The sequence below is a fragment of the Rhipicephalus sanguineus genome, chromosome 1, assembly GCF_013339695.2.
Source record: "Rhipicephalus sanguineus isolate Rsan-2018 chromosome 1, BIME_Rsan_1.4, whole genome shotgun sequence".
Lineage (NCBI taxonomy): Eukaryota > Metazoa > Arthropoda > Arachnida > Ixodida > Ixodidae > Rhipicephalus > Rhipicephalus sanguineus.
In genome coordinates this window covers 276,507,592-276,519,709 of record NC_051176.1, presented here as the reverse complement: position 1 = coordinate 276,519,709, position 12,118 = coordinate 276,507,592, and the positions used below count along the sequence as shown (strand labels likewise).

The 12,118-nt window shown below is 44.6% G+C and overlaps 1 protein-coding gene across 2 annotated transcripts in view; it reads right to left on the bottom strand.

Moving 5' to 3' along the window:
• The window catches only part of LOC119379023 (Kv channel-interacting protein 4), a 501,724-nt gene that overhangs the window by 173,379 nt on the left and 316,227 nt on the right, over positions 1–12,118 (bottom strand). The window contains exon 1 of one of the 2 annotated variants that reach the window (XM_037648159.1): positions 5,816–6,158. The exons of the other annotated variant lie outside the window; for it this stretch is intronic. Coding sequence (XP_037504087.1) covers positions 5,816–6,077 — 262 coding nt within the window. The 5' untranslated portion in view covers positions 6,078–6,158. Of the gene's footprint in view, positions 1–5,815; positions 6,159–12,118 lie in introns of those variants that run through there. 2 annotated transcript variants of the gene reach the window in all.

Here is a 12,118-nt window from a genome sequence, read left to right as displayed (position 1 = left end):
GATAACAATATACCTACTCTAATTTTCAGGACTAATTATGGCGAGCATGACAGCATCATACTACGTGACTACGTACAGCAAAGTGATCGACTCCATACCTTCTTCAAGGCTCTTCCACTAGGCTGCGCCGCGTACCAGTTGTTGTTACTTTTAAACACGATTTAAACATATAAATCCACTCACAAGGCGAAAAGGATGCTGGAATCTGTCACTATATTTCAGTGTGGTATCATTTTTGCCAGGATCTAATCACACATTGTGATCAGTTGTCGGTCCCTTTAAGGTAACGTGCACAATTTCTCCTCGCAGTATCACATTGCGGTGTAGTGCAGGAGGCTTCTTATGCGAATATGATGACACCGAAATGGGCAGTTTGCTTGGAAAAATACTCGCGGTTTCGGTGTCGATTATAAAGGCAGTTGCGATCATAGAACCTGAATGCAGTAACTTATTTGACTTTATGGGAATAATAATAATGATATCTTGGGTTTAACGTACTTTATGATAATAAATAATTCGATTTGAATACTCAAGTCATGAAGTAGCCGAACTTACCAACTGCGTAATCACGAGGTCACATTCAATCATTCTCGCTTTAAATTTAAACCTCATTTTTACGCAGTACAAGTTTTTAACTGTATATATGTTATGTTTCACGGAATATGACAGCATACGTCTTAGAAGTAGCGGACTGCACTTTTTTTTCGTAGCAGATATTTTCAGTAAGAAAATAAGTGTTTACACTTGCGTTGGCTACCCTAAAGAAAAGCGAGCTTCCTGTAATAAAACCATTCAGGTTTTAGATTATGCTAGAATGACTAAAACTCAGGAGGTTGAATTCAGGAGAAGGAACCGAGAAAAAAAATGTTTCGATAAAAAAAAAAAGGCGACCGTTGTAGCACTATTGAAAATCGAAGTAAAGATATGACGGAGGTGCGAATGTTAGCTCGAGGGCCGACGCGCGCGCACGCACGCACGCACGCACGCACGCACGCACGCACGCACGCACGCACGCACGCACGCACGCGCACACACACACACACACACACACACACACACACACACACACACACACACACAAAAAAAAAAAAAAAATCATTCTACGGAGTTGGCGACCAGGTCGATAGATTCATTCCGACTTCGTGCAGCATAATAAAGGCTGAGTTTTTGTCTATTCTGGCACGAAAGGCATTACCATTTGCGTGAGTGCTCTGCGCACCGTGATTTGATCCCAGCACCAAGTAGGATATTTCGCACCATTTTCGGCTCAAGAGCAACTCTCACTGGCTCTTATGGGACAAAGGAAGTGCGCGAGAAGAGAAACAATTGTCGCCATCGCATCGCAAAGTTTGACGCGACAAGTCGTTCAGCTCTCAAACTACGAAAGAAAGAGGTCGCCAGCATTTGCATGAGAATTGAAAACGACAGCCACTGGGGCGAGTACGCGGTCCGGAACTTATCGCTAAAGCACCTGAATCCGGATTCGCCTCCGGCTCCGGATATTTCCTGAAAGTAGAACAAACGAAGAAAGAAAGGAAAAAAAATCTTTGTCTTTATTTATGTTCAGGTGAAAATACAAAAGACGATGCCAATCTGGACAAACAAACACACCAAAAAAAAAAAAAGAGAGCGAAGTATAGGGAAATGAAGATCACGCATGCTGTTTCAAGAACAAACGGTACAAAATCTCTGTCTTTCTAGCAGGAAGATTTGGAACGCAGAATAATTCCCCAAGTTCCCATGTTATGATCTATACTTAGGTTGATCGACCGCCTGACATGGTTCAATGTTCTAAATCGACTCTAGGTCTTCGTGAAACGCCGTACATTGACGCTCTCTTGGTACATTCTGAATTCCCATAGTTTCTCGAAGATTTTGACTGCCTCCTAAAACTCACCAAACGGTCTTTTTTTCCCCTTCATTCGCATTGTGTGACCATCAAAATCTGGTCATCTGATTGCCTAAAACTGGAACCCCGAAATCTAGCTCCGTTGCGCAATATAGCTTGTGAATTCCAACTACAGTTTGGCGATGTTTTAGCAGAGTACTTAATCTTCCATTGCGCGGTAACACGTTTCGATCTCAACATGGCGTATCTAGATCGTAAACAGCGTGAACGACCACAAGGAGTAGTTATACCACTGTGACCTAGTACATACTATGCCAACAGTGTAGTACATACAAGCTATGCCAACAGTAAGATGTTTCAATGATGAGGAGCAAGATCTCATCTAATATCGCTTCATCACATTTCGTTTACATGACGCTAATTTTTTTTTTTACATTCGAGAGCAGCCCGTTTTCTAGGTATCCTACACGTGTTAACACTGCCACAATGTGACGAGAAATTCATAATGTTCAGTATATTCATGAAAGTTGAGCAGGACGCCTAAACTTTATCAGTTCTTTCACTGTTTCCGAGTGTATCTTTGTATGACTGGCTGTGGCCTTATGTCAGTAGGCACGCGTAGCTGTGTTCGGTGAATACATATTACATATTGGATCCCATTAGGGGCATCTCATATTTTCTGGGTCTGTTCAAGGTAGCTCGTGTTACTCGATTTGCCACGCTGTCCGCACATGAGCATAATAGATTTTCCTTCTCACCGCAACAATCAAATTGTTTTTATAATTTAGTAGAAAAGTGCGACAGGGAGCGTAAGCGTGTTTGTCATATTAGCTGCAACAAAAATGGTTTCTTCATAAAATACGCGCTGTGCAAACTTAATCTCAAATGAAGGCATGCCACCTGCTGGTTGATGGTGAATGTTTTCATTAATGGCTCGATCAGAACTCAACTTAATGGCTCGTTAATTTCTCTTGACATCTCCGCCAATTGGCGCAGTAGAGCGCACTCCCGCGAAATGGTGGTAACAAGCTTCGAAGCGTCACAAACGCGGTAACTGAGGAATATTTTGCGTTTTTATTTTTGTCTTTGCCCAAGATGCTTTGTCGTACGCGTGTAGCGATGGACCGCTGGCCAAATATTGCTCGATTGTTCCTCGCAGCACCCGCACATCGTGGTGAAAAACTAAGCCAGCAGCTGCCGTGCCTGTGAACGAGTAAAACACCACGGAGGCATGTTTTCATAAAAGTGGCAGGCGTATAATTTAGGGTAAAGCTATTACTATGGAAAGCAGCAGCCCCATAGACGATATGGGAGACGCGTGCGTAAAGAAATAAATAATCTAAGTCGTTATGGAACAGAGGATGTAAGTGCGCAGTTTTCATCCCTCGCGGCACACGCAGATGTAGAATAAAAAAGAGGAAGATTGAAAAAGAAAACAAAGAAAAAGCGAGCCAGGACCCTGTTGTCTGTATAAGCAGTGAGTTTGCACAAGTATGCATCGCCGAGGTACTTTCATGGGTGAGGACATGCGAGAACAGCTAGCAGCGTACTTTGATCAGAATCACTTCCCCTATAAATGCAGATATGTTCTTTTTGCAATCTCGTTCTCTCAGGGTCGTCGCAGTATAGCACCGTGAGGCAAGCCACCGTTGCTGTACCCGTTGAACTTTGCGTAAAAGAAAAAGTGAAGCGGGGTGATTATTAGAGCTTATTGAACGGACACTTTACGATCTTGAATGAAACCAGCCGGTATAACCTTTACATTTTTCTCTTTCCATTTTTCTCTATGCATTTTTCTCTTTGCCCGGTGCTCATATACGCAGAGGCTTAAATGCTAGCTGCTTTGTATTTCCGGATAGGAAGAGAATGCTCTCTTCTCTCGTTTGCATAAAAAAAAAGATCGCTAAAATACCTGAAGGCACCGCTAAATTTTATGTCCATTAACATAGCAGCGTCGAGTCTAGAAACTTGCTGCTATAGGGTGCTGCTTGTGGCCGTTCAGTGACACCGTATGGAGAGCATTGCCTTGGCTCTTAACAGGAATCCTACTTGCACTTCCTTTCTCTACGAACGTGCAATATTGACGTTTGTGTTCGTTATCGCTAATGAAGGTTGGTAATTTGATAGTTTCTACGTCATAAAGAAGAGTGTATCTTGTTAGCATTATAAAGGTTCACTTTGTTCACACGAAGTCTGTAAAACCAACAGGTCTCATTTGTTTTGAGGAAAGTCACGATAGTCTGTTGCAATATTTCTTTTTGGATCTCCGGCAGCCGCGGAGGCCCAGTGGTTGCGGTTCTCCGCTGCTGAGCCGAAGGACGTGGGTTCGATCCCGGCCGTGGCGGTCGCATTTAGATGGAGGCGAAATGTCAGAGGACCGTGTACTATGTGATTTCAGTGCACATAAAGAAACTCAAGTGGTCCAAGTTATCCGGAGCCCTTCACTACGGGGTATCTCAGAGCCTGAATATCTTTGGGACGTTGACCCCCCCCCCCCCTACCGCTCCATCTCTTTTAGTGCCGTACCTGCTGATGAGCGTCTGAATGAGAAAACAGGCTTCACCTCAGACCACGTAATCAGGACACAGGCGCTGTAGGAGGATAGTGGTCGGCGCAAAGAGTTCGGCCAGACGCTGTCGGTGGAGATGTGGTTCTCATGAGATCGTCACGTGGAGGTGCCCCGCAATAGTATGGACACGTTCAAGCCCTTCAAGTTTGTTCGAAAGATGACCAGTGACGTCACAGGGTGATCGGAGGTGAGCGAACTTACTTATAAAGTAAATGACCTAGAGGAAAGAAAAGCCCTCATAACGAAGCTTAGAAAGCGAGAAAGGATCACAAAACAGACACAAGACGAGTAGCGCACTTATTCTGACACGGACAATATAACATGCTCCTTCCGACTCCATTATCCTAACTGATTCTGTCTAGTAACAAAGAGTTACGTTCCGCCTTCACGATTGCACAACACGTTCATGCAGTCGGCTCTCTCGCCTGCACGACCTGCCCGTGCCGCGGAGAAAACGCCGCTAATGTGGAGCAATTCGCGCGGCGGGCCATGCACAGATACATGCATACGGAGTAGCAAGCGAGATGAAGGTATACTTACTATAATGTGCTAGCGTAAGAGAAACAGTTAACAAAATACATTAGTTGGGCGCAAAAGGCAAAAGTCAAATGGCGCTCTGCTTACAAGATCTAAGCTTTCAAGCTGGCGTCGACAGCATGCAGTAGGTCAAGGTCAGACGCTGCGCCGACACCAGCTTTTGACAGTTATCCGGCACAGCTACGCGTACACAAAATTTACATCAGCAAGCAGTCATTTGTACGGACGGAATTTGAAGGACAGTTAAAACTTGGGCCCATATAGAAAAGCAATTCCAGTGGATTGAGCAATAATCTTGCCAAACGGTTTGTCACGTTCCGTGTAAACGCCTACAATTGCAATCAAAAAGGAAGCTGTCATTTCACAGGAAAAGCTTCACGTGGGGAAGATGCCAATAGAAATAACTGTTTGATGGCTAGCCTCATCTCGCCGTCGTTATTTTTTTCTTAGATTTGCATTCGAAATAAATGACAGTCAAATAAAGGACAGAGTCCACCCAGTAAATTTATGTTCACACAAAGCTTCAGAAAGAAAATAAAACCACCAACATGAAAAATGGTTTCTCTGCTTTCCCGATGCACTGACTCCTTACCGCTTTCTCAGCACATCCCGTCATCGCTCAGTCCCAACAAACTAGAGCATCGCACTCGTGTGCTACACATTCGCTGGACTGCGTTCCGAGCGTGCAAAAGGCAAAAGGCAAAACGCAATTGCTATTTTTGCTCTTAGTTTTATTGTTGTCTTAGTTTTTTTTTATCTTAGGTATTGTTTTCCGCTATGTTGTCAGTGTACTGCGCACTGAAATCGCGACGCTACGGTTTGACAAGCGCTATCGTAGCGGGACTGTCCCATTTGCTTACCGACTGCCATGGTGAATCCCGTCCAAGTGTGCTTCAAGAAGCCGACAAGCCGACCGTACACGTTGTGTTGTCCGCCACGGTGCGACAGGGAACGCGAGGGCGACGCCGTCGGCTGCCCGGCGCTGCTGCATCCCGGCGTGGCCCGGGGACTTCCCCCCGAAGTCATGCCTCCCAGGGAGTGCGTGGTACGCTGCCTCGAGAGCTGGTGTCTCCGCATCGAGCGGCCCTTGCCGCCCGACTGCGAGGACACCATGCCGTACATTGTCGGGGCCGCGCGGCCCGCGACACTGCTGGACGCTTGCGGCGAGAGCCCCCTCCGGACCGCGCTGCCGCCGACGTCGCTCTCGCGCGCGTCGCCCCCACTTGTTGAGTGCGCGCGGGCGCCCAGCCTCGCTCCCAGCCCGCCACGGGCCCCACGTGACCAGGGAGCGCATGGGCGCGCTCGCGCGCTCCTGTTGTCGGCGACGGCGTCGACGCGGCCACGCGCCGGCGTGATGCTGAGGGAGCTTGTTCGCGCGTTTGGGGAAAACGGAGGAAGAGAGCGAGACGCTTGCGAGGCTGAGGGCGTCCTCAACGAAGGATGTTCCACCCGCATTGAAAGACTTCCTCTTGTGCTCACGATAACATATGGTTGTTCGGTAGTTTCATGCAGCGTGACGTCCACGTTTTATTTTCCCGATACAGTGGCGATCAACACATTTTAGCACATCAATGTGCTGAAATTCTTGGGCGAGTTGGTGCGTCTTTATTAATAGCAATAGTCGTAGCGGCAAAAGCACGCGTGTACATGGAATGGAATTCGTTCCTTTCTTTCGTCTTGTTTGCGGCGCTATAAGTTTATTATTATTATTATTATTATTATTATTATTTTTATAAGGCCTCAGACTCTAGCACTGATATCAGACAGCCTAAGGCAGTTCGCTCACCCAGTGCTTTGTCGCTGGATGAAAATCTTATCTGCGAATGCATTAAGTGCTTAAAACCATCCTTATCATGTGGCCCAGATGGCATCCCCTCCGCCATACTAAAAGCTTATAGTAGTATATTTGTCCCAGTACTGACTACGATATTTAATAACTGCCTGGACACTTCCACATTTCCTAGCATGTGGAAAACTGCTCGTGTTTTCCCAGTATTTAAGTCGGGCTCTAAAACAGATGTTTCTAATTATCGCCCGATTTCTCTACTATGTGCTACATCAAAGATCTTCGAGCTGGCTCTTCACAAAATATTGTCTTTTAGTGTTAAAAGCTCATTGATTCCTAATCAACATGGTTTTCTCGCTGGCCGCTCAACTACCACAAATCTTGCTAGTTTCATGACGCAGATCTCCACACCTATTTCTCAGAGAGGACAGGTTGACGTACTCTACTGTGACCTGAGCAAGGCTTTTGACGTAGTCAGCCACACACTGCTTATGGTTAAACTTGCGCAATTTGACGTTGACTTGTCGGTTGTGAATCTCCTGCAGAGCTATCTGCTCAATAGATATTGTTATGTAGCGGTAAATGGCCAAACGTCTTCTTTGTATAAAGTGACTAGTGGGGTCCCTCAAGGGTCAGTATTAGGCCCACTCCTATTTTTAATTTACGTTAATGATGTTTCTTTTGCCATTCGTAATTCTTCTTTCCTCTTGTATGCCGATGACATCAAGATTTTTAAGGAAATTCATTCAGTTAACGACTGTCGCTTGCTGCAGTCAGATTTGCGCTCTTTTTCCGAATGGTGCAACGCTAATAACCTTTCTCTGAATGCCTCGAAGACAAAATTCATGTCTATCACTCGCAAAACATCTAGCGTGTCATTTCAATACTTTGTCAATTCTGTGTCCTTATGCAAGGTTTATGAGATCAGTGATCTTGGTGTTGTTGTTGATAGCACGTTAAACTTTTCTGCTCACGTTAAGCGTGTTGCTTTGCGGGGTCTTCGCACCCTAGGCTGTGTTTGCAGATTGTCTAGAGAATTCCGTTCTCCTATGCCCTTCCGAAAATTGTACACCGCGCTATGTCTTCCTCAACTGGAGTATGCGTCCGTGATATGGAATGGCATTGCTCAATCCAGCGGTAACACCATTGAACGAGTCCAGAAAAAATTCCTTAGCATATATAACCATCGCTTTGCTAAAAAATCTCGTTCAAATACTGCTGAATTATTATCATTGCCATCACTTCACTGCCGACGAAATCGTTCTGATCTCTTATTTCTTTACAAGCTAGTCCACGGTATCATATCCTGCCCTGTACTTCTCAATTGTGTTAATTTTCGAATTCCGCGTAAGTTAACCAGAGAGAACAGACCGTTTCATGTACCCGCCTGCTTCTTCCAACACTCTACCGTTCACAGAATACAAAGCCTCTATAATGTTAATTTTCTTGATCTTGACATTTTTCATAGTCCACAATCATTGTTTTTATCCGAGCTTTGTACTGTTTTGACATAGTATGGCACAATGTACAAAGTCTTCCCTTCTCCGTCTTTCCGCATAGTTGTATATATGCAATCTAATTTTTCATTCCCCTTCAATATTTCTCGTGTTGTCTTATTTTACTCCTTCCCTTTTGTGTTCATTTCTCTTTGTCTACGTGTATTTGCTCTTTTTATTTCTGAAGACTGTCTGTATTGTATAGTTTATTTTTATTGTTTTTTTTGCGTGCGCCTGCACAAAGACCTTACGGTTGTTCCTGGGCACGTTAAATAAATTATTGATTGATTGATTGATTGATTATTATTATTATTATTATTATTATTATTATTATTATTGATATTATTATTATTATTATTATTATTATTATATTATTATTATTATTATTATTATTATTATTATTATTATTATTATTATTATTATTATTATTATTATTATTATTATTATTATTATTATTATGTGTTGATCGCCACTGTATCGGGAAAAACACATGTGTCTACTGGAGCCATGGACTCGTCCACTTTGTTAGTGGCTCAAATCCCCCAACGACCCCAGCGGCAGTGGGCTATATTTGTGTCCAAGTTGAGCCCTGACACTACATCTGCTGACCTCAAGAAACACATTGAGTCTGTTGACCTTTCTGCCATTTCCTGCCGGCGGCTCAAAACAAAATATCCTTCTTACTCGTTCTGCGTTACAGTTGACGAAGATACATCGAAACGTCTGAATGACCCGTCAATGTGGCCGTGCGGTTGCATTTTCAAACCATTCCGTGGGATTCTCCACGACGACATGCTCCATCCCTCAGAGTGCGCACCCGTAAGCAACGGTGCCGTGTAATTTGGATATATTTTATCAGAACGCTCGTGGTCTTCGCACTAAGACGCGCGAATTCTTTGCTAATGTTGTTTCGTCTTCTTTTGACCTTATTGCGATTTCTGGAACGTGGCTGTGCAGTGAAATTCCTTCCTGTGACTATCTTCCGTCGAACTACACCACCTTCCGCAGTGATCGGGACTTCTGTGCAACTAAACAAAAAGGTGGTGGTGTATTGATGGCTATAGACAGTTCTCTAAGATCTGTTAGACGCAAGGACATAGAAACAATTTCTGAATCAATTCGGATCGAAATTAGTCTTGAGCACTGTGAAAAATTGTTGATTGGATGTTTCTATGTATCGCCTAGCGTTTCACCAATTATTATTAACATTTAGCTGGAAGCCTTGAATTTGTCTAATGCCACTGCTTCACCTAAAGGTCCTTTTTGGCTCGCGTTAACTGTTCGCGATATTCTGTTAGGCATGTCAATACTCAAAGACAATGCAACGTTGGAACAGCGAATAGTTCGCAGTTTTTCGATGGAAGGCGCGTTTAGCACCTGCATGAAGCCACTTGTAGGGAAGCGAAGCCAAGAAGGAAAGCAAAGCGCTTGAACGGAGAGAACGTTTAGTCAGAAAAAAAAAGTTCCAGTTCTCGTATGGTGAACTGTGCCACGTGCTCTGGAGATTATACAGCAGCGTGGAATAGATGAATCGAAATCGGAGAGCCCGTGGAGCTGTGGCTTATATTTTGTCGAACTACGTTTGGAGCAGTTAGTTCTCTGCTCAAGGACATCGCCAGGTTTGAATGAGATGGCTTATGTTGTAGTTTAATTTCGTTAACGTTCAAGAAGAAGCGAAAAAAATGTATTCGGGGTGTGTTCAGCCTTTAGATTGCATTGAATTAACCCGCGCTTACCTCCGAGACAAAAGTGTATATAAGCTTATTCTACAATTGCGTTACATGTATTGGGTTTGGTATACGAACTCAGTTATAATTTTATCAGGGGCAATATACGACAGCGCACGGGATGCCTAAGAGCGCGCTAAAATATTTATCAGTTTCTGATACCACTGATGCATGTCATCCCTGCCGTACTCAGGAACTTTTTTTCGGGGGTGGGGTTTGTGTGTAGAACGGCTAACTTTGGCAACTGGTGATCGTTGTGAAGGCGGCTAAATGTTTTAGTATCTTACGAAAAGTTAAAGCGTGCAAAAGCGTGCAAAAGGGGGTGGGGGTGGGGTGAGGGGTCAGAGCCCCCTCACCCCACCCCCACCCCCTTAGTTACGGCCCTGATGTTATCAACATCGACATCAGTTGAACACAAGCAAGAAAAGACAAAATTTTACTAAATACCAGGAAAAGGAATGGTGGGGAAGAGACTTGTTGATGGGGTACTGGAATGCTGTTGAGGATAAAGCATGCAATTTTGCATTGACTAGTTAAGGGTTCTTGCGTTGATGATGCAAAGTGCGCGAAAATAACCACTACAAATTCGAAGAAATAAATTTGTCATATATGATAATGAACGAAGCATCTACATTTATTATGTAATTGCGCCTTAGTATAATAAGGTAACAATGCTAGAAATGTAACGGGTTGGAGAAACGTTTCCCTGGTTCACTTAGTCTCGAGTTAAATGAGGAGGCACGTAAGTAAATCCTCTGAAAGGCCGAGTATCTATAGAAGAGGCGCGGACCGGTGACTGAGAGATGTACAATGCCGCGCTTCAAAGGCGCGCCTTCTATATTGCTGGGCTCGCGGCTCGTCGGGGGATCGCGTTCGCCGAAACTAAAAAACTACCGCTAAACAACTCATAACTGGCGCCTTTGTAACGAAACCTGATTATCGAACAGACGGCGACGAGAGAAGACCGCGGTCATTTTTCAGCGGTCCGCCAGTCGGGGCGAGAGAGCGTTATAGCTCCGACGCGCGAGACACCGCCCTGAGTCGCTATCGATATTATACTGCAAGCTCTTTATAAGAGCTGAAGGGCCCGACTGCAGGGATTGCGTGACTAACCGCGCCGCAGTGCGCTTGCGGAACTGGCATGCGAGTGGAGGTGCTGCGAACACGCGTGTCGCCAGAAGCGCTGTTAAATCTGGAGCCAGCCTCAAGCCTGTCAGGAGCCGAGTTATGTTAGGCGCAGACTCACGAGCCGGACCCGCTGACTACGTTCACGGGAAGCACCGTGACTGACCAGAGCACTGGCGGCGTCCGATGGCGTTTCACAGTCTTTAGAGAGTTGGTGAGACGGTACCGTTTGCATAACCCACTAACAGCCATCGGGAACGAGTCACTCGAATGTCTGAGGGAGCGGAGCTTCGAGGAATGAAACTTTGATGCGTCTTCGAATAAGCATTCAGTAGAGGTCATACTTCCATACGTCACTCTACAGGGTAGCAGTTACAAAAACGGCCTTTGGGTATGTAACATGCGGACACACACGAATATGTGCTTATTAAAGATGAGGTCCCGCGGACTCATTTACGGCGGGTAAGGAGATATGCTATATATGAATGGTCCTAAAAGTTTCTGTCGAAGTGATCGGTAGCCCTTACCACCGATCATTATTAGGCTTTATACACGAAGCAAACTTGCATGTGTATTTTTGACACCACTACTTACTATACCTAAGGGCAGGCTTTCGAAAAAAAAAATAGAAAGTACTTACAGTGCTTGTCAAACGATATCGCGTCCTCTGCACAGTATCTTAGCGCCCTTGGTTACTAACTTACGCTATGAAACATTTCGTGCGAACAGTAAAAAAAAAAGAAAAAGAAAAACTGGCTTATATTTATTCCCAATATTTTATTTTGACAGATTTTGTTTGCTTTGTTTGCTTCCTGTACAGCATTGGCTGTCTTGCGACGAGCCTCCGGAGATGCTAGCGTGCATATTTATGTCATGAACAAAATGTAGCTTTCCCCAGGTTTAACGTCATTTGCTAGACAGAAAAACAGCCGTAGATACTAGTTGCGATGGGTCGCATTTCAGCCAACTTTCACGCATTGTTAGTCATGCGTTTACGCAACAATTATTCAGAGAATTTCGTGAACTAAA